This window comes from Cololabis saira, chromosome 6, assembly GCF_033807715.1.
Source record: "Cololabis saira isolate AMF1-May2022 chromosome 6, fColSai1.1, whole genome shotgun sequence".
Classification (NCBI taxonomy): domain Eukaryota; kingdom Metazoa; phylum Chordata; class Actinopteri; order Beloniformes; family Belonidae; genus Cololabis; species Cololabis saira.
In genome coordinates, this window is record NC_084592.1 from 17254260 (window position 1) to 17276980 (window position 22721).

Sequence of the window (22721 nt, forward strand, 5' to 3'; positions counted from 1 at the left end):
GCGTGGCTGAGGAGGCCCGTATGTGTTCCTGAGATCTGGTCAAGTGAGAATAAAAATGCAAATGTCATATTGTTGAAATGTTGAGTGAACTAAATGTCAGTTCATCTTTTCGGTTGGAGATATGAGATTGATATAGATAAGCTATTGAAGGCAAATGTGATGGCTTCATGAGGCAGGTTATAACAACACCTGTGATATTTGAGCTGGGAAATAAGCCTTGTTTCTTTCAGAGGAATAGGCAATCCTATTTTGTCCTTTACTGAGATTATTTAGAAAACACAGTCTGTTTTTTTTCCCTGCCTCTCCTTTATTTTTCTTTATCTTGTGATTGAATTTTCCCAGGACCAGTGATAGAACAAGGCACACGAGACAGGTGCAAGCCTATTGTTTTTAATATTTGATAAGAACTATTGGTCCTGAATACCGAGCTTCATTGAGACTGAGAACATAACCCTGCCAGATACTCTCCAAACATTTTGTCAGCTTTAATATTATATTTTCCACACTACGTTGGCCATCTGTTCCACTTCTCCAGCCAAAAAAGGGACGACTTGTCAAGCCCTTTTTGCAGCTTCTACTACGTTCCAGCCAAACACATTTCATCGATCTTTTATAATCCCTGTAGTTCACATCCACATGTATTGGAGGCAAAATCAAGCGGCACGTTTTTTCCCTGTGATGATGATGATGCTGCCGCTCGGTGCGCTCGCATCAGTAAATGAATCACGTAGCACTAGAACAGCCCTTCTTCATGCGATCTTGCCAGACCTATTGGAGAAAAGCCCCCGAAGGCAAGATCTGTCACTGCTCACTCATTTGCTGGAAGACGATCAGAAAGTATGTTAAATGCACCAAGAAATGCGCCGGAGTCTGTTATAAGGGCGTCGAGAGGTTTGTGGTCAGATCTGCTCTCTGTGAGGAGGGGAGCAGGTTTCAACAGTTGACGCGGAGACAGAACTGAGCGCAGGAGAAGCGATTCATTTTGATTATCTGAAATCTTCCGGCATCCCTGCCCTTTTTTTTCTTCCTTTTCTCCTTTTGTCCTTTTTTCCTCTCTTTCTTTCTTTCTGTTCTTTTTTTTTTTTTGGCGTTGTCTCCCAAACATTTACGGGGGCAGTGCGGAGCAGCATTGTCCGAATGAAGAATGCAAGAGCACCAGGTCCAATTGGACTGGATTATGGGATTACTGGACTGATTATTGGACAATCATCGGGCAAAAGTCGCAGCCGTGCAGTAGATGCTATTGACTGACTGGAACACAAAAGGTTGGACAAACGGGGGTATCAGCTCACCCTCCACATCCTGCTTTTTCTCCCACTTTGTGGCGTGCAGGGGCTGGCGAGCTGAACGCATATGCAACAGTGTGCCGCAAAGGAGAAAAAAGTAAATGCGTGCTGAATGGTAACATCGGGCAATGCTGCATTTTGAATGGCCATGTCAGTATTTGCAGTAGCCTAGGTGTAGATGTCGCATGAGGGCAATGCGCTTTTGTAAGCCGCGGTCTAACCTTCATCACAGAGATTCAAACGCTTTAACCTTGGATGCGGTAGGGAATATTCATACTTTCCGCCTACTGAATAATCATTGATCCGTCACCTTTTTTGGAGAAGAGGAGCGTTTCTTCTGCACTATGTTGGATTTGATGTTTAATTTATACATCAGGTGTCGTCGGGCGGTCATCTTTGTTTATAGAAAGAGTTCCTCGCAGCCGCACGGCATGTGAAAGAGGTTAGGATACTGATTAAAAGGAGACAACGGTTCACAAACTGGTTTAATGCCTAATTAGTGTGATATTGGACCAACCACGCGCCTGGTGTGGGTTTAGTTCTCTAGGTTTTGCCGTAATCAACAGGTTGAAAGTCAACGAGGATTTTTTTTCTTCTCTTTTTTTTCTGTCTATCCCCACTGCACTACTAGTTGAAGGGATGCGTCTCTCTATATCAGTTTTCTTTCTGTTGTGGGTTAAAGCCCTGACATTGAAAAACCTTAATTACTCTGTCCCAGAGGAGCAAGGACCTGGAACTGTTATAGGCAATATAGCAAAAGATGCCGGCTATGGGACCATTGAAAGGGGGAAAAAATCTAACTTTCGAGTGCTGGAGAATTCTGCACCACATCTGGTGGACGTTGACCCCGAGAGTGGACTTATTTTCACCAAACAAAGGATTGACAGGGAGACGTTATGCAGGCGCAACCCAAAGTGCCAGCTGTCTATGGAGGTGTTTGCCAACGACAAGGAAATTTGCATGATCAAGATTGATGTACAGGACATAAACGACAACTCGCCCAGTTTTCCTTCAGATCACGTTAATATTGATATTTCAGAAAACGCAGCTGCTGGGACACGTTTCCCTCTGACTATTGCACATGACTCAGATTCTGGGGAAAATGGGATAAAAACCTATCAGGTAACACGAGATGATTTCAATACTTTCTCCTTGGATTTAAAAGTGAGGGGTGATGGGACTATATATCCAGAGCTGGTGGTTCAGAGACCTCTGGATAGGGAGGATCAGAGTCATCACACCCTTCTCCTCACTGCAATTGACGGTGGGGAGTATCCAAGATCAGGCTCCATGCAGATCAACGTCAGAGTGACTGATTCAAATGACAACAGCCCGGTTTTTGAAAAATCTTCCTATGTGATAGAGATTCCAGAGAATTCACCCCCTGGAAAAGTACTCATAGATCTGAATGCCACCGACCACGATGAAGGAAGCAACGGGCAAGTTGTTTATTCCTTCACTGGATATGCATCTGAGCGAATACAAGATCTGTTCTCAATAGACCCCAATACTGGCGTCATCAAAGTCCAGGGGGAGATTGACTTTGAGGAGAATCCAATCATCGAGTTTGATGTACAGGCTAAGGATCTGGGGCCCAACCCAATACCGGGCCATTGCAAAATTACTGTCAAAGTGCTCGACAAAAATGATAACTCACCGATAATAAGTTTTGTCTCCGTCCGGCAGGGAGCCATCAGTGAGGCAGCTCCTCCAGAATCTGTCATAGCACTCGTCCGAGTGACAGATAAAGACTCTGGGCGTAATGGTCAACTACAGTGCCGGGTGCTAGGAAATGTACCTTTTAGACTGCAGGAAAACAATGACAATTTCTTCACTCTGCTCACAGACAGACCTCTGGACAGAGAGATGAAGGATGAATACAATGTAACAATTGTGGCCAGAGACAACGGGATTCCCTCTTTGAACAACACCAGGTCATTTACTGTGAAAATCTTAGACGAGAACGATAACGCGCCTCGCTTTACAAAGACATTGTACGTCTTACAGGTGCCTGAGAACAACATCCCAGGGGAATACCTGGGCTCCATTTTGGCCCACGACCCAGATGTGGGTCGAAATGGAACTGTGTCGTACTCTATTTTACCTTCACATATCGGGGATGTGTCAGTGTACACTTATGTGTCTGTTAATCCCACCAACGGAGCCATATATGCCTCACGCTCTTTCAATTATGAGCAAACGAAATCCTTCGAGTTCAAAGTTCAGGCTAAAGATGGCGGCTCGCCTCACATGGAGAGCACCTCCACAGTCAGGGTCAATGTTCTTGATGTGAATGACAATCTCCCAGTTATCATTTTACCCCTTCTGCAAAATGACACCGCAGAAATACCAGTGCCTAGAAATGTGGGTATTGGATACATTGTGGCCACGGTGAAAGCAGTGGACCATGACCACGGAGAAAGTGGCCATTTAACCTATGAGATCTCAGAGGGAAATGATGACCACCTGTTTGAGATGGATCCAGTGGGAGGAGAGATCAGAACTACCCATGCTCTTTGGGAGGAGATTTCCCCAGTAGTTGAGCTGGTAGTGAAGGTAACTGACCATGGCAAGCCCCCCTTATCTGCCGTGGCTAAGCTGATCATTAAGGCGAACACAGAAACAGCAGCAGGAGGGGGTTCCAGCGCGAGTGGGGAACAGCAGCACTGGGATGTGTCCCTGCCCCTCATAGTTATCCTCTGCATTATCTCTGTCATGCTCTTAGCCGTCATGACCGCCATCGCTGTCAAGTCCAAGCATCACGATAAGGAGACTGGGAATTATAACTGCCGCATGGCTGAATACTCCAATACTCCGGTGGGGAAAGGAAAAAAGAAAAGGATCAACAAGAGTGACATCATGCTGGTGCAGAGTGAGATGGAGGAAAGGGATTCTGCGAGTCGGATGAATGTGGTGAGCAGTCCTTCTCTCATCACCTCACCAATATGTTTTGACTACCAGAGCCCTCTGCCACTCACACTGCCCAGGTCAGAAGTCATGTACCTGAAAACCACCCCGAACAGCCTGACCGTTCCTAGGTCAGGCTGCCACTCCAGCTTTGCCGGGCTTAGCACAGACACTCCAGCAAATAGGATGTCAGTGATACAGGTAAGGAGGATGCTCCACTATGTTCTTTATCTGTCCATTATTCTCTCTTATCTGCACACAACGCTTTGCCATACAAATCTGACAAAAGAGAAGAGACTGAGAAAAAGAGAAACTCTGGCCTGGGAAAAGACATTATTTTCACTTCTCCCTCTCCCTCTTATGAGACTATGATATATTCTCTGCATATTAAGTGTGATGTGGCAACCTTGCGTTGAACTGTATTCATACATTTTAAATGGCTTTTTTTTCTAAAAGAGAGCCTTTCTTCTGTCTTTATTTGAGAATCATTTTCAAATTTCTCCATTCTGTCTCCTCTTGCAAAATAGCACAGTTGGTCTTCATAATCTGAAAGTCTACTGTGAGTTTTGAACAAGGCCCCTGTGACCCCACCAGTTTCACTTTTTTTAAAGAGTGAAAGAAAAGACCTTGCCTGGAAAACGTGGGATTGGACAGGTGTTTGAGCAGCTTGTCCGATCGCATTACTGAACCGATGTGCAGCAGACAGCTAGATGCACACAGCATAACCTTACAATCGTTATTTTTTTGCTCCCCCCCTCAAATATGGGCCAGATCCACCCATCCGCATCTGAAGTTGGCACTGTAGGACCATTGATGGGTTCCAGCCTTGCCTTGTAGCGATGGCGGGGTTGAGTGCGCGAGCCAGCTAACATGCTAATTTGACAGAATGGGCGTGCGGTGGTGTTTAGCGCAGCAGAATTATCTGCTGTAAATGATGTAAATATCTAGGTCAGTCTCACAGAAAGTCCAATTTAGAGACGATAACACAGATGACAAGGCCTGGCACTGTCACCAGTCACTAGGGTACGTGGGTGTGATCAACAGAAACACTTTACTTCCAAGATAGAATGGGAAGGATGCTGATGACAGCGGCCAGAGCATTTTCTTTGCCTTTTCGAGGAGAACACATATGGTCACAGTGCAGATTCGGTCTTATCCTGTTGCCACCACTGGCAGGTGCCTTGTGTTTCTTTTCTTGTTATCTATAGATAACAGCAAAGATTTTAAGGGCTCAATCCAGATAAAAGCATTTCTTGTCCCGCCTGAACCTCACATTGTCCTTGCTCTCATTATGAATTTCAACTTGATCAGTGAATAATATTGTCTCCCTTTTCTAGACTGAAAATTTCTCTACAGAGCCCAATTATGCAGGCAGCAGGCAGCCATTTGTTCAAAGGTAAGAACAGCGTCCAAATACTTCCTGACCAGTGCATTTTTCTTTTTCATCTCTGCATCAAGCCAACTGACTTTGGCTATCAGAGAGAGGTTTTCACACAGAAGTGGAGCCAAGTAATGTTTCATTTCTCCCTCTCGCTCTCTCTTTCTATTTTGCTGCAGCTCAACATTTAAGGATGCAGAACGAGCCAGCCTAAGAGACAGTGGCCATGGTGATAGTGACCAGGCTGATAGTGACCAGGATACTAATAAAGGCTCACACTGCGACACATCTGCCAGGGAGGCCCTCAAGATGAAAGCAGTGGCAGTTAATGGCCAGACTTTTGAGAGGGGTGAGTGGACATCTTCAAGATGCCTAACTGACTCTTAGTCGCTGACATTGTTTGTACCTAATGCAGTAAGAATGATCCCACAGGTTGCTGGTTTTTAAATGGAGGTTCACCCGCTTCTTGAAACAGCCAATGCAGACATTTATATCATCAACATTATTTAAGGCTCTTGCTGTCCCATGTTACTTTGTTTCACTTTCAACCGCAGACAGCTTAAGCTGCGTTTCAAAGATAACACGAAGGCAGTGGTGTGAAAGGTAGATGGTAGTTTAAAAGGATAAAAGAGTCCATCAGCTGAAAGTAGAGTTTTCAAACACCTTCTGTCTAATTCAGCCATCAAACGGACTCATATGCATGAAAAAGTGTACCACAGTCTGTAGGTCTTTTGATCATGTCATTTGAAGACACATTCATCGCAGGCATGTCTTGAATAACATGACAAAAATGAGAATGTGTGAGCGACAGTTTGCATTGGAAAATGGCAGCTATTTCTGCTGCAACATGACAGAGTGTTTCCTCCTTTTAACTTGGAAATATACCCCAGTTATTGGTTTTGCTGTGGTTACACCGTTTTGAGAGGTGCCTGGTTTTAAAGCTGAGAATGTAAATGTGAAATATTATTACATGTGTTTGATATGATCCAGTCTGCCAGCAGTATTACCACAGATGACTGTCGATCATTTTGCAACCGGACTGACCTGGGCGAGACTGATTATATTTAGCTGCTGTGCATATAAACCGAAAACGCAAAAGGAGATCTCTGCGGAAAGATAAAAGATAATTGGGAACTTGAGTGAAGTGGTGTTTTTCATTTCCTTGTCTGAGCCTTGGAAGGGAATGACCGTGGTCATCATGTCCCCATGCAGCACTTTCCACACCATTTACATTGCCATGAACTGTTTGTGTGCAGCATTCTCAGGAAGGCAGAGATGGAAACACTCTTGTGCCTGCCAGAAGGATGTGCGAATCGCTCTCCATCTCACTTTTATATATGTGTGAGTGTGTGTTTGTGTGTGTGCACTGCAAGGAATTATGGCAGACCAAACTTAACTCTGTGGGAGGTGTAAATTCAATCAAATTTCTCCTCTGTTTCTTTTTTTTTTCAGTACTTTCCAGAATCAGATTCAGCCCAAGTCCTGAGTGCAGTCACATGGAGAGATATTGAAAGAGATGTTTTTGTACATGCAAAATGGAATATTTACTAGTGCAGCACTGACACTTTGTTGACAGCGATGGCGGTTAATTTATACGCCCGCTTTTGTAAGATAAGAGAAATAGAATCAAGTGGGGCATTGCTTTCAACACCAGTATGTTTTGCTAATGCCTTTTTCTGTTTGTGCGTGAGAGCTGTAGTTAAAAATTAAATTGGTTTCTCCCTGAAGGGGTTGGTCAGTTGAAAATTAAATGGTGTCAGTGTCCGCTAACGACAAGATGGAAGACCTATGTTTTGTATTATTCCTTTAGACTTGATGATATAGGAACAAATCCACATGCTACTTTAGTCTCCGTTTCACACACAAATACAGGGAGATATAATGAACAACAAAGCCATTGTATTTCAGATTTAAACAACATAGTGCCATTATCCAAAATAGAGATGCCAGACATTTTTTTTTGTTCCAAATGCACCAGCACAAAAGCTTGCAGGTTAAGTAGAATTGCTTTCATGTTTTTACCTTTACCATCTCTCTAGTCTCCTGGCTGCTTTGATACAGGTAATATATCCACCTGTGCAGCTTCCACTGTCATGCACTCTGAATATTTATTCACTCTCACAGACGCCAGATGCACGATGGGTATGTTGCTAGGGTTTCTCTGATTCTATTTATAATGGGCAAGCACTTTCTTTGCTTTTGTTAATATTTCATTCCACAGTTGCTCATAATATAACCGATATGTGCCTTTTTGTCATCATTTGTTTATATGACTACATAAAACCATAGTGTAACGCTGTCATTTTTAGAAATCTTTTACTAAGGAAAATTTTATTCAGACACAAAATGTAAAACGAGGATGGCAGAAGTAGAAAGAAGTACATCTATATCTAATTTAGTATAATTCCAACAGCTATTGTGCTTAAAGATAAGATTATATATATATATATATATATATATATATATATATATATATATATATATATATATATATATATATATATATATATATATATATATATATATATATATATATATATATATATATATATATATATATATATATATAAAATGAAATGACAAAGATTACAAACATTTAGTTAATAGTTTGCAGTAAGCTGAGATGTAAGCAGAATGAAATGTAATATTTTTGTTAAACTATCCAGCTGTGAGCACAAATAACTGGAAGCTTTGTGTATTCACCGAAAATGAATGGCAATATTGCAAAATATGTTATCTTTTGTCGTGATGTTGAACCAGCAAACAGTAACAGCCTTTTTAGGTGTAATTATAAATGTTGTCAGGTACAATGCACGATGGTCGTTTATCGGTTTAAATGCATTACATTTTATACCTCAACGCTAACCGTTAATGCAAAGTGTTACACTATTGTGAGTAAAACTTTCTGTAAAGATGGTCTTTAATTATGTTTGCTTATTTATCGACAAACATTAATACAAATGCCAGATTTACCTCCTTCTGTGGTAGCTCTACCTTCTTAGCACTTTCATGCTTCTGGATTAGCATTACCTGCAAGCTTCTACACAGACAGCTTCCATAGAAATGAATTCAGCATCTGCTTGTTTCTCCATCCTTATGCTTATTTCTATTGCCTTGTGTGTCTGTGCTTGGAGAGGAAAAAAAAGGAAGAGTCTTTTCTCTGTTCCGCTATAAGAACGATGGAGAAATACAAATGCATGAGGCACAGTGCAAAGCACACAGGATCTCTGTTGTGGTCGTGCCAAATCTAACCATCACTAATGCTAGTTCTCCTTTGAAAATGCATTCAGAGATCAAATGCGAATTTCGATTCTCAGTAAAGATGTTGTATAATTGGTTTATGCATAGAATTTGTCAAATCTGAGCTCTCACGATGTCTTACACGACCGAAAATATTCACTCCGTGCATAAATAAACTGCATTTGTTTTGCAAATCTAAGAGTAAAGTTGTGTTTAATTAGAGACAGTTACAGTTTGGTGCACAACATGGTGACGTCGTTGATAACCGATGGTACTGATGTCAGTAGCCAAGTAATTATTTATGAAGGACGCAAGCTCCATGACGTTAATAATATCTCCAAGTTGTTCCACTAATTACTGAACACAAAATGAAGTCAAATGTAAGATTTAAAAAACAAAATCTAATTGGAAAAATAGCATTGTTACTACAACAACAATAATAAATACAAAACAATTCTGCAATAAAAAAAAACTGTATTACACTAACAAACACCACGATACTGACTTAAAATTAGAAAATAAACAATCACTTTACATAAAATTAGTAATACCCGTGTTCACGCCATTTTCTGTGCATAAAAGGTGTAGACTGTGACGTCAGCAGTTAACTTTGTACTACAAAATACTGTACTGTATTAAAAGTGGTTGACTTGAAGACCTGAGCATATAAACCTCATCAGGAAAACAATCGTGAGAAAAATGTGAATAAAACATTTCCATGTGGATTGGCCTCGGGAGTTTTTAGCTTTGGACATTGTAGGACTTGTATTTTAAGTGTTGTTTGAGACAACAGTTTCCTTTTGCATTTATTTATATGTTTCTGTTTATTCTCATTCTCATTCTCATTGAATGCACACGCAATCACATTAACCTGGATAAGAAGCCGCCTTATAAACCGAATTTTCTGATGACCTTATCATCACATCATGTCGCGCGGTTAAACAAAAACTTCACCAATCTGTGAAGAGCTTTAGTCATACCCTGTAAACATGTATATGCTTCAAATCGTCCCTTCATCGATTAATGTCCTCAGTTCTAGTCAGCGCAAAGTGTGACGGCTGCACAAAAACTTTAAGGACAAGTAAAGACTCAAGTATTGCTTCTTTATTTAAGAAATATGGACATAATGCATAGACTGGCGAGCTGCCAAGCGTGTACGCCTGCCTCTCGCCTGTGGCGAGCTGGGATAGGCTGCGGCAGACCCCCGTGACCCTGCACAGGATTAGACGGATATAGAAATTGATGGATGGATGGGTGGATGGACATAATGCGGTCTTGTGTTTGACATAGAAGTATGAAGTATAAAGAGGAGTATGATTTCAATCATCCATCCAATTTCAGTTCGCGCTTCACCCTCTTCCGAATCACAGGTGGGGCTGGAGCCCATCGCAGCTGTCATCAGGTGTGAGGCAGGATACACCATGTACAGTGAACAGGCCTGGGATGCTGCTATTTGCTATGATAAATAGGAACATGCTCGGAAGATCTGATGTGCAAATTATACAAGCACCTCGGTCCTAGTATCTTCTTTTGAATATTTAGGCAAAATGTCTGAACATTGCTTTTCATGTAAATGTGACCAGTTTTAGGTTTAGACACTAATTACTTGTCTAGATTTAGGAAAAGATTTTAAGTTCACGCAAACTACAACTACTGGACATATACGACTGTGAAGGAGCGGCTCTGCCCCCTGAGAACTGACCTGTGGGCTGAGAGAGCTCGCCTGTGTTGCCTGTGATAACGTCAGTATGTTTTACATGCTGGCGGCTGGGCTGAATGGTTGATTCCAGATTATTTAATTCAGCTATATTTCTTCACAATTATTTGGACGCTGTGTTCATCCTGTTGGGTACAGATACAAAAAAAAACAGGGTTGCGGCACAGGAATGGAAAAGCCTTTCCCTGCACTCTGAAATCTGCAAGCTCCCAAATCTTTGAAGGTCTTTGTCTGAAAAAAAATTCATGTGAAGAAAAATAGTCTGATTTCACAAGAAAAAGTGAAAATCCTGTTTGGTGAAAAGAGGCTATAAGATGATGCCTATTAACCTGTAACACTTCACTATGCACACACCGTAAAAGCAATGTCCTAAAGAAATGGCTGTAACCCGTCTGACATTGTAATATTTTTCATAGAGAAGCGAAAAACATATTTTCCCTTTAACTTTCCAAACCATTAACAGCTCTTGTGTAAAAATTAACATCACATTTTACATCTCTCCAGTCACAGCATAATTAACAGTTTCACTGCATCCTGTGGCTATGAGTGGGTGCTCTGGTGTAGATGTTAAAAGACTTGAGCAGAAGTATGTGGTAGCAGTGGCTTGTACTTTGCAAATGAGCAGGCATGCAAGGCGCGCTGGTGCTGATTTTCACATCTCTTGGGAGTTGTGGCACGGAAAAGGTTTCTGTTTTGTTTTCCTTGGTTCTGTGTGTCCTCCAGCAAACTGGCCAAGGCCGGCACATGACAAAGGTTGGACAGAAAGAGCTCCCCACCTCTTCTGAGAAGGGAACCATTTACTGTTCCAGGCTGACATACTCGTACTCATCAGAGCCGGGTTTTAAAACAAGATCAAATGCCTTGTTCAGGCAGTCACTTGCTTCTGGACTTTAATATCATGGCATGACATGAGAGCAAGACAAAGATGGGCTGATCAGAGCAACATCAAGGGAGTGAATGAAATACTGTGACTGTTTTAATTACAAATGGTTGGATGTGGTTGGAATATTTTGTGACTGTGGATTTATAAAACAGAAGAGATCTCAAATGTTATCTCCTTATGAGGACATTTATATGTTCTGCCATGGTATTCTATTACATTCTGGGTCGTGTGGATGGATGCATCTTGTCAAAAACTGGGGCGCAGAGATATTTATTCATCACTTTGATATTTTAACAGCAAAAAATTCAAATGCATGACTAAATTCAATAAATCCATTCATTATTGTTTTCATTTACTTGAGAATTTAGTCAAAAGCTGTTGCACTCCCATAGAAGTCAGAGCAAAGAAAACACATTTATTAAAGTCAAATCAGCAGACAGTACAACAGGAGGAGGAAACCGCTGTCTCATTTTCAAGTATAACAAATGAAGGAAAACTATTATTTTCCACCAATTTACAAAGACATTTCTGACATTTTGCTTCATGGTTTTTTGCAAAACACCTCACTGTATGATTGTCAAATTAATTTTGATAGCCGAGTGAAATAGCCACAGAGAAGAAAAAAAAAACAAAAAAAAAACACCTTCTACATCACAACACTGTGGAAATTGGCTTTTGGTTTGTGTGGCTGTCTGTGTGCTTATGCTGTGCCTCCAGGATTAGGTGTGCTGTAAAATCTGAAAAAACTGATTTGCAGCAAAAAGATAGTCACACTCATTTTAATGCTTCTTAATACTGACAATTATTTCAAATATTATACATGCATATGACGTCTCGTGTTTACCCCAGTGACATAAACAATCTGATAACAGTAAAGATAACTCCTGCTGCTCTTTCTCACTAAACACACACTTAATAAACATCCTTCAACAGAGAAGCTAAAAAAAAAAACAACAAGAAATGCAGCATTATTCTGAAATATATGCCCTGGAATCCTTTTTAAAATAATAAACAATCAGAAAAAGTGGTTAAAGTAAAACCATGGCATGTTTGTGGTACAAATTGTATTCAAAGTATTTTATTATAGTATTAATCTCCCATGGTTTTATTGCCTTTTTCAAATGTCAGCTGGAATATGCTCCATCGAGGGCGGGGTCAGACTCACCACTCCAGCCTTATCTTACATGATTGCGTGTCTCTTTGAAAAATACCATTATATTGCTGCGATTTCCACTTCCAACGCAGATGCTGCATGACGTGAAGCTGGGGGGAAGTTAAACAATGAGGCTGCTGGATAATTCTGCTCTGATTATATATATATATATATATATATATATATATATATATATATATATATATATTTGAGTATATAGTGGGTACAAAACCCGCTATACTAACTGTCACAGGCGTGGAGGATAGGACCACGTTGCAGGAGACCAGAGGCAATAGTATCAAAAACACTGATTTATTAAATTAAACAAAACCAAAAACGCTGCTGAGCAGGATTGCAAAAAAACCAGAACATGAACATTACAACATCCAAAAACCAGACCTGAAACATGGAGGGACGAAACAGTACGGACCAGCAGGGAGCAAAGGAAAGACAATATATATACACAGAAGGGTTGAAGAGACACAGTTGCAGATGATTAGGGCAGATCGGAACAAGGGAAGTCAAGACAAAACTGAAACAAATACATGGGTTTCAAAATAAAACAGGAGTTAAATAACAAAACTGTGACAACTAACAATACCACTCCCTGACATCAATGAAATACTTTGAGACTCAGCTCCGAACCGCTACAAAAGGCCTTTACATACGGGCATTTCTTTACAGAACATTTCACCCCTTTTCCTGGTCTCGGTGCCTGTATGTAGGAGTCACTTTCTGCAAGGCAGAAAGGCGTAAAATCTGATTCCCTCTTCTTTCTACCTCCCAGGGTAGAAATAAAAAGTTATAAAAAAAGGAGAGACTGCTTGATTATGTAAGGGACATCCCCCTTTCCTTAATTGAGTGAGAAGTGTTTTCTAACACAACTAACTTGCTCAAATCCTTGTTTTTTTTACGTTGTCGTTCACGTCATCATAATAATGCAACCCTAAGTTCTGACTGCGTTCGGATATGGATCCGATTTAGGACCACATATGAAAGTGGCCTGGGTCAGATTTGAAAAAAATCGGATTTGCGCCGTTCAGACTGTCATTAAAAAAAAAACGATCTGGGCAAAAAGCCAGAATTGAGGCTACCTTGGTTGTACATGCACGGCATCTTCACAGTCGACGTAAAAAGAAAAAAAACAGGAAACGTTTTGTCTGCACCGTGCATTATTATTCACTAGCTAAAAATATTACAATAACAATTCTGAAATGGGGAGAAATAATAAGACGCCATCCTTTCATGTCAAGGAATGGATGATGTCACCCATCGTCAGGCTGCAGAAGCCGTCACATTTATTCAGTATGACATTAACTTGGTAAGAAAACGCTGATTAAATCTGCACAAAGTAAACATGAAGAAAGCTGAGGGGCATCGCGTCCCCTGCCATTATTGCTCTGATTTATTGTCATGCACACGTACGCAGTGAACGTGATGCCACGTTTCACACGCACAAAGTTGCGTTGCACTTTGTTTCCGGGATGCCGGTTTCGTGTATGTAACAACATACACATCTGTCTTCCCTGGGCCGGTATGTAATGGCCAATGGAGTAAAATTAGCGGGCCACTTTTACATATTACAAAATGCCAGTATGAAAGTGCAAAAAGTGACAACGGTGTGTCATGTTATAATGTTGATGTAGATATCAGGTCAGACACCCAACTATAAGCTCTAAATCACTGAAAAAATATATTATTTTCACAATATGTGCCTTCTTAAACTGGCGCATAATTTGTGTTCACAAATAAACCCAAGTGAATTATATGAAAGCAAAAATCAGAGCAGTAAGAAAAGTAATATACGAGGAACAGAAGCTTTGCAGGGACGTGGCTGGAAAGTGTTGACAGAGTCAAGCCAGCTGATGTGGATGATGTACCATATATAATTTTATACCTCTGGACTTAAAGGTGCATTAAATTTGCCTGTAAATACCTGATTGGACCCCATTAACCATCAAAATGTTGATAGAGTCTTCTCATCCTCCGCGGCTGCCCTCTAGGCCACATAAACCATTTGATGGACCATTCGCTAATTTCCAGCCAGTGAGAGGAAAAGCTGTCGTCTGCTCTGATACCCATCCTAACAGTGGCAGATTATTAGAGCCCATCCATTTTTACTAGTTTGTTTCATTCTTGTTAACGTGAACCCATTTGTCATCTTCACTGTGGCACGAGTTATCAGAGGCTCGACATGCCTGAATCCCAAAATAGTACAGGAATAGCAAAGAAAATTTGACACAGTGCAAGAACTTAGTGCACATTAGTGTGAAATGAGATGCATATCTTTACACAGATAACAAGCTCGAGTTGGAAAACTGACCAGAAAACTTTAAAGACAGAGCAAAGAAGGAACAGACACACATGTATGCGATTAACAAAATAAAACTGTAAAAAAAACTAAAAAAATAAAAAGTTCTCAAAGTTTGGAAATGATGCCAGAGGGACACGGAGGATCTCTGGTGGGTGGAATGAGTGAACAGGAGAGTCAGCCAAGGAGGATGGCACCCAAAACCGTGGCGAAATCCCTCCAGTGAGCATGAACAACATTGAAAATAATCTCGTCTTGACTGTCTCACCTGTTTGTGGATAGAAATCTAAAAATAGTCATGTACATTTTGGATTAGTCTTCTTTTTTTAAACACAACCTACTTCCGATTGAAATGTAAATGAAAAACATCACTTTCTCTGCACCAGCTGATATTTTCCAGGAAACACCTACACAAGTTGCTGATAATACCAGAGGGAAAATGCCTCATAAGTAGGAGGAATCATTCATGTGCTACATATACAAAAATAATAAGATGGAAAAAAAAGGAAACATTCGTTTTTTCAATGTTGACGTTTTCTGCAGCCGTAGCAGAGTTAATGATAAGGATGCATTCATAAGCAGGACAGATATACTCAAAGAATAAATCATTTTGAAACCTGTTATTACATTAGGTTAATGATGGACTTTTTATACCCAAAATCAGATTAGAATATACAAAATAAAATAGAATAAAATGGGAAGGATTTTAAGGAAAATACCCACGTCTTTGTTATGCTTTAGTATTACTGCTCATCCTTCAAAGTGTCATCTTCATTTTCCTCTTGGTTGTTTATACTTACCCCAGCAGGCTCCAATAACAAATGTTTAACTGTTTTTGCAGAGCAAGACAAATCAGCCCACTGCACCGATGAATGTCGTGCACTGGGACATTCTGACAGATGCTGGATGCCAAAGTTACGGGTAGGAAGCCAAGCAGACAGCGCAGATAATCGCACCAACCTTTTCATCCCTGTGGGAATGGATGCCATGGTAGAGACAGAGATTTATGGCACCATCAGCTGCAACAGCAGAAAAACCCTCAGCACGTTTGGAAAGGAACAGCGGGACAGCACAATCCTTGTGGCCAATGTCAAACCTTACTTAAAATCGCAGCGTGCTCTGAGTCCACCGCTACAGGAGAGTCCGTCCACATCCACCAGTCCCACCAAGAGCAGCGTGCCGCTGGACTTCGCCAACCAAGAGTCCAAGGAGGAGAGGGATGGGGGATCAGACAGCAGTGCCTACGGCCCTCCAGATGGCCAGTGCTCCCCGCAGCACACCGAGCTGGAGGAGCCCTCCTACCTGACCCGCGAGCTCAGGCCCAAGTCCCTGTCAAGCAGCCTCATTCACAGCTCTGTCATCAGCCAGGAGTGCGGGGGGTCGGATTGTGCTCTCGACCCGAGGGACTCTGGTAACTGACAGGTGAGCTGATCACCCTCTCTCTCACCTGCCAGGGGTGTGATGACGATATCTACAGATTAATGGCCAGGAGGTGATTTATTTTGACCCACACAAGAGTGTTCAGACATGCATTGTATAACCAAAAACCATCTGCTTTGTATGTTTTTTCTTTTCTTTTCTTTTCTTTTTTCTGTTTTATTTTGTTGTTTTTCTTTGGGTTCGTGACTTGTTGTGTTTCAGTGAAAATATGTGTCCTTGACTGCTGTGAAGGTTTGGGGCGGGAAAGGGGGATTCAGAGCTTACTTGACTTCAAGTGTTTCCATGGTGTACCGTACATGTCATTTTAAATGTCTGTATTTTACACATTTCAAACTCCAGTTTTGTGAGGCTGTTGGAAAAAAAGAAAACAAAAAACTTGCTACTGTTGCGCTATTGAGTCCTGTCTGCTTTTGTACAGTGAAGCTTTCTGTCCCCATTTAGTGTATTAAGGAGCATCTTTTTGAAATATCACAAACAACTGAAATACATATCAGTCACGTTACATTCAAAAGTGAAGTGTCTTATGAACTGTTAATGGTGGTACAACAGGGAATGTCCCTTTTCATAAAAACCATTTGAAGTTCCTATAAAAAAAACAAAAACAAACAGTTTTTTAAGAATGTATTTGTAATTTTATTGTTGTCCTCTCTGCTGTTTATGTGAAAACAAGCTGACCTTACACGTGAATGTGGGCTACTGTACTCGTTGTGTACTTTATTAAATTTGTATACACTGTGTGCACGGGAGGCGGTTATTTTTGAGCAGCGACAACATCTGAAGATGTCCTGTTTATGTGAGAGAAGTGCATTGATGTGTATCAGGTGCTTTTATGTGTTAATGACAGATAGCACTAGTGACTCTGCAAATGTGCCAACTTTAGATCTACATTGTGTACCAGCACATGTTATTTATCAGTATCTTAGTAAAACCAACTCCTAGAGAAAGTCTCAATCAACATTTTACACAGCTATTTATATTTAATAAATTCAAATAAAAACAGGCACTGTGGATTAGTGCACCCAACGGAAGATGAGTTGACTTCCTCTGCACAATGCTTTTATTAAAAGAATGCATCTCTGCCATGGATATGTTTGTGCTATTTTCAAATGCATTATCATCTGAGTTGGACTGGCTTTGTTTAAATCTGACTGTGTCTGGCGAATGATGAGACACGAAAAAGTTAAGGCTCGACTGCAACTAGCATTTACAGGCAGGGTCTTTTGAAAGAAATTCTTTGATAAGATGAAATTGCATTTTAATGATCCCTATGGGGGAAAGTAGGTCATCGAAGGAGCTCCAGATCGAACAAATTAAAGTGAATTAGAGGTTATGACAGAGAAAGCAAAAAAGAAAGTTGCACAGCAAATAAAAAATGAGAAAGTTTTGAGGCCGTCTGTCTCCAATATGTCCATCATTTGCCGTCAGCCTTATTAGATTTGTGGAAGTGCATGTGCGTATTTGCTGTTTGCATGCATCGAGTGCTGTTTACCATTCAATCAAATGCAAATAAGTTTGATGTGGTGACAGACGGGCCATGGTCTGCAGGCATATTAGAGCAGCTCAAACTGCTGCGATCCATCCATTTGCTCATTTCTGCCCACGTATAACCTGCTTTCCAAACATGGCTGCTGCTTATTCATTCCAGTAGGAGACAGGGATGTAAACACTGCTGCGATATTATTTAGAAGACCGAGAGGCTGTCCGGCACATCTGCTCTTCAGCGTGACATGTTTAAGTACACTCACAGAGGTCTGTTTGCAGAGCCAGATCATGAAGCTGAAGGATGCTGGGAATGTAGGAGCGATTTCTATCATCACTCGAACAAAATCCTGCAAAACTCTGCAGTTTCTTTTCATTTAGTTTAGTTTCGTTTTTCTCCATCTCGAGATAGTGACTTTTGTGCCCTGGCACAGGGAGCAGTTTGAGAATGCCTTGTTTTTCACAAGCTTTGGATAACAGAATCCTGTCATCTACAGAGAGCAGACTATAAGTACGACTCCGTTTCTCCTCAGGGAAAACACATTAATTTGGATTTTTGATTTGCATTTGTTTTGGTGCCGGTATTGACACAATTCCAGACCTAGATGTCTCATCTCAGCAGGCTGCTCTGATGAGCTCATCTGCATAAGTTGAAATACTCTTTGAGAGGGAGATTGCGTGGGTCACAGCAACTCATCCCACTGAAATGCAGACAGAAACATCACATCATTTTATCTGTATCAGTCCCCGGGTTTCAGAACATGGCGGATGGAGACAGGTGAGCAGAATGTCAAGTAGAAAAAGGGGTTGAACCGTTTGCGACATTTACTCCTCCAATTATTTACCACCGTAACACTTAGGGATGTAAAGCAGGTTAAACTTCTGCTTCTGCCATAATTATGCGAAATCTGCTTTGAAGCCAAACCTTTTTCTCTTTTTTTTAATAAATTAACACAGAGCCACAGTACAGATGCTTGACAAGAGGAGTGCAATGTTGTTGAGGGGATCTGAATGCAGATTAAGCACCAGCACGGGCTGTTGGGTGAATATGACTGTCTCTCAGAATGATTACAGTCACAGCAAAAAGGAATTACAGACAATGAAACTGATCTGTGTAATACCTTCATTCTTCTACATTTTACATACACAAATGATCTATTCAGATGAAAATGGAATGAGCACTGTACCATTCAGTTGTGAAAAATTGACATGCTCACCCAGAGTACTTAAGCTTTTAATTCAATAATTCAATAACACAGGCGATTAAGAGCTTGTCTTCCACCTCCACTAAATTCTATGGGAGATGGTTCCACTTGGCTGAGAACTGTTGGTGAGGAAACAAAAGTAAACACAAAACATAAACAATACTGAGAGTGTAGTTTTCTTTTTAACTGGGAGATGTCATTAAACACTGCCTGCGTGGCTTTGGTGAGACTCCTAAAATGCCGCTCTCAGGTTTATTTGCGCGTTCATTTCAAAATGTTCCAAACATAAATAGCTAAAATTGAATGCCATTAGGTAAACCAGGTTTTATGCCTATTTACTTGCTAAAAAACATCAGTTTGAGGGTGACTTTAACTGCATCTGTGGAACAGATGGAGAGTTCATGTGATGTGTGCATTCGTTTTTGATCGGAGAACTGAAAGCAAACCAGAAACAGCGACGGAAAGGATATCCATGTGATCCGGAGATGAAACCAAAAGCAATTTTCTTGCTTTCATGAAGTTAAACCTTGCTTTAAAGTATATTCTGAGGGAACCGCTTGCTTCCCAGAAGTCAGTTTTGATGATAAATGCAACACTCTCTCACATGCATGGGTAGTGTGACACTATAGCTTGAAGCCATTTAACTTAGCTCCGCACAGAGACAGAAAACAGACCCTGGACCTCACTTTGGTTGCAAATTATGCCAACCGCTCCCTCCTGAGCCCTCTAATTCACACAAAATGCCTGTGTTTGTGCTAAATTGCAGAAAAGATTGAAGGTTTCTGTGTCGGGTCTGTGTTTTCAATCTTTAGATGAAATACCTGGCTGCTCGCTGCACTTTTACCAAAAGATCAAAGCATTAAGGATCAATACTCCCAGTCAGACAGTGCAGTGAGTCATATATGAAAACACTAAGATATGATATGCTATAGCTACGTACTCCTTTAAGTGGCCAGCTACTCCCTTTGATTGTACGTGAGTGATCTAAACACCACTCTGCAGTCTAAGACCAAGGAGCACCATCCAAGGATGGTTTACTGATCAAATTCTCCTCTGCCGCCCCAAAACCCCGGTCTAAGCTGTCAGTGGGTTTTAGAAAGCAGAATGCGAGATTAAGAATATTATCCAATATTTTAACCGGTGGTGGAAATCACAGGGAGACAGATGGGTGTCGATCTCCCGCTCTCAGAGAAAAAGAGAGTTTGTCCGTATTTCATGCCAGAAATGTTTAATCTTTTGACGGATTTCCTTCCCTGTTTACCCACCTCATGGCCCAAATTTCTGACTGAAGTCTTCACTTGATTTTTTTACCCATGCAATGTTAATGAGCTAATATAGGTTACCATAGAAATCTGCAGATGAATACTGAACATTGCTGCACCCATTGCTGCTTAACTGGTGTGTTTGTGTTGATGCCCCATGTCCTCGTGTCATCGGTGGGGGCTGAAAACGGTTTTCGGATTTTCAGAAAAACTAAATAGAGCCAATTTTCTGGCTCAACTAAAACTGGCTAAAGGAGATAATTATTCAAAACTTTGTGAAAACACACGGAGAAAAAAGCCAAACAGCATGCCAACGTGATTAATGTCTTGTTAAATTTTTACCAGGCAAAGTGACATGGAAATAAATGCACATGCCAACTTTCACTATTCAGTAATGATTTTCTTAATTTTGTTTTAACACGGCGCTGTAATGATATGCATGTGTGGAAGCAACTGCACTTTCACAATCTGTTTTCCTTTAAAAACAGTAGACAGACTTGACAGTGGTGTCTCCAGGGCTTTTTGTGAAATACTGCCGTTTAAACCATGCTACCCCCATACACACACACACACCATATGTGCTAAATTGTTGACTGCATTTAGCTTCCATTCAGCCCCTCAGTTTACACCCCTCTTTTCCGACCCCTTTCTGACAGAGCACCCCCAACTACCCAACCATCTCATTTTAAGAGCTTGTTAAAAAGGTGTTACTAACCTCATTTTCCTCTGGGAGGAGTTCAAATACACACTAATCTGTCAATCATGATTAATGTTTAACACCAAGAGAGGATATCGCACGAGGAAGTGATCTGGCAGGACTTCACACAGGTTTTTTTGCTATGTGTTACTGGGTCATGACATACTTTCCTCACTTTGAATTGGGCAAAAATAGTCCTCTACGTGCCTTTTTAGTGGCAAAGTGGGCCAATATCTGCATAAAGTGGAAAAGCTAATGCGCTCTGTCATATGCTCAAGAGTCCTGAGTCTAAAAAGCTTCACCCTTTAAGTGCTTTGTCTGCCATCATAAATAAGATGAAAAAGAGAGAAAAAGGCACTGAACGGAGCCAAACAGACTATAGACACCGGCCCAGCCTTTTTAGATTTAATAGACAGTTTATTGAATCAATACACAGTTATTGTAGTGCAAAACCTGTCTTCTGACAAAAGTGGTAGATGAATAAGATAGCAATTAAGTGTCACAAACAAGAGTGAACCATCCTTGGGCTTTTCAGATGCAGCGGGCTCTGCACTGTTGAGCTCTCTGACATTGTTACCGCGGCAGTGAAGGTAAGGACGTCATAAAGCTTCAGTTGAGCACTTTGAATGTTAAGCTTCACGGTCTGCTTTTATAGCTGTTAAAGAGCAGAAGTCTCATTGGCATTCACTGTAAGTTAGCACTGCAGTTAATGATACAGCCACCTTGGCTGGAGGTGGTTTCAGTTTGAGTTAGTTGGATTTTTAAGTTTGCATAAGTTTGCATCTCATTAGCAGACATAAGTATGTGGAGCCCTTCTTCCACAGAAAACCTTTATCTTCTTTCATTTCTTCAGCCGGCATCGTCAAATCTCGTGTCTTTGTGTCTTTCTTTTTTAATTGCCCGTCCATTTTGGTTTCTGTGTGCTTATTAAAGCCATGTTAAACACGCATGACCGTTCGGTTCTGACTGATGCTCCAGAGGCGCACGTTGTCGATGGCACATCGGCCTAATAAAGATGTAGCTAATAAAGTGGCCCATGAGTCCATAAATCACATCGTTAAGCCCGTTATACAACCTCGCTACAAATGCGGACTCTTTTATCATTTATGCATTCAAGTTTCCTAATTCCAGGTCAAATGTGTACGGCCATGTCTAACTCCTCATCATAGCAGGCACTACGAGGTTTACCAGGAGAGAATATTGAGAAAGCGTAATGAGGTGCTTATATGGTACATTAATCTGTCATTGAACACCAGCTAGCATCCACAATGACCTTTCTGAAATGATCCGAAGGTTTTTACTCCTACATCACATAAAAAGGGACGCTCCAAAAGTCAGCTACATTCCGGATGGAAGGTGTAGGTGGAATAAAAGTCTTTATTTACCTGAGATATTGTAGTTGGCCACACGTTGCCCTAACGTTTTCACGCTTTCGACTTGAGGTGCATAAACATCATTTTGAATTGTCTTACACCACTACCTACCCATCTGTGATGTGCAACATGTACTCTCTTTTTGTGCTGTTGCTTTCAGTGTCAACTCACATTAAAAAAAAGAACAAAAAAAAAGAAAAAGAGCAATGGGGTTAGGAGGAGGATTGGTGCAAAGCTACACTGAAAAGTTTACTATTTTGCAGCAGCTTTATTAGTATTAAAGCCCTTAAACACCCATAATCCACCCACACAGATGTTTTCACGTGTTTTAGCTGATTAAACCTCCCCTGAGGACTGTGTGGGTGCGTGTAGATGAGTGCTCAACTGACA

The 22721-nt window shown here is 41.0% G+C and overlaps 1 protein-coding gene across 1 annotated transcript; it reads left to right on the plus strand.

Moving 5' to 3' along the window:
* Positions 1-783: 783 nt before the first annotated feature.
* LOC133445901 (protocadherin-17-like) lies at positions 784-17698 on the plus strand. Its single transcript, XM_061723425.1, has 4 exons — positions 784-4394; positions 5531-5589; positions 5751-5920; positions 15717-17698. Exons 1-4 carry the CDS (start codon positions 1926-1928, stop codon positions 16292-16294), a joined length of 3276 nt encoding a protein of 1091 aa, XP_061579409.1. The 5' UTR covers positions 784-1925; the 3' UTR covers positions 16295-17698.
* The last annotated feature ends 5023 nt before the right edge of the window (positions 17699-22721 follow it).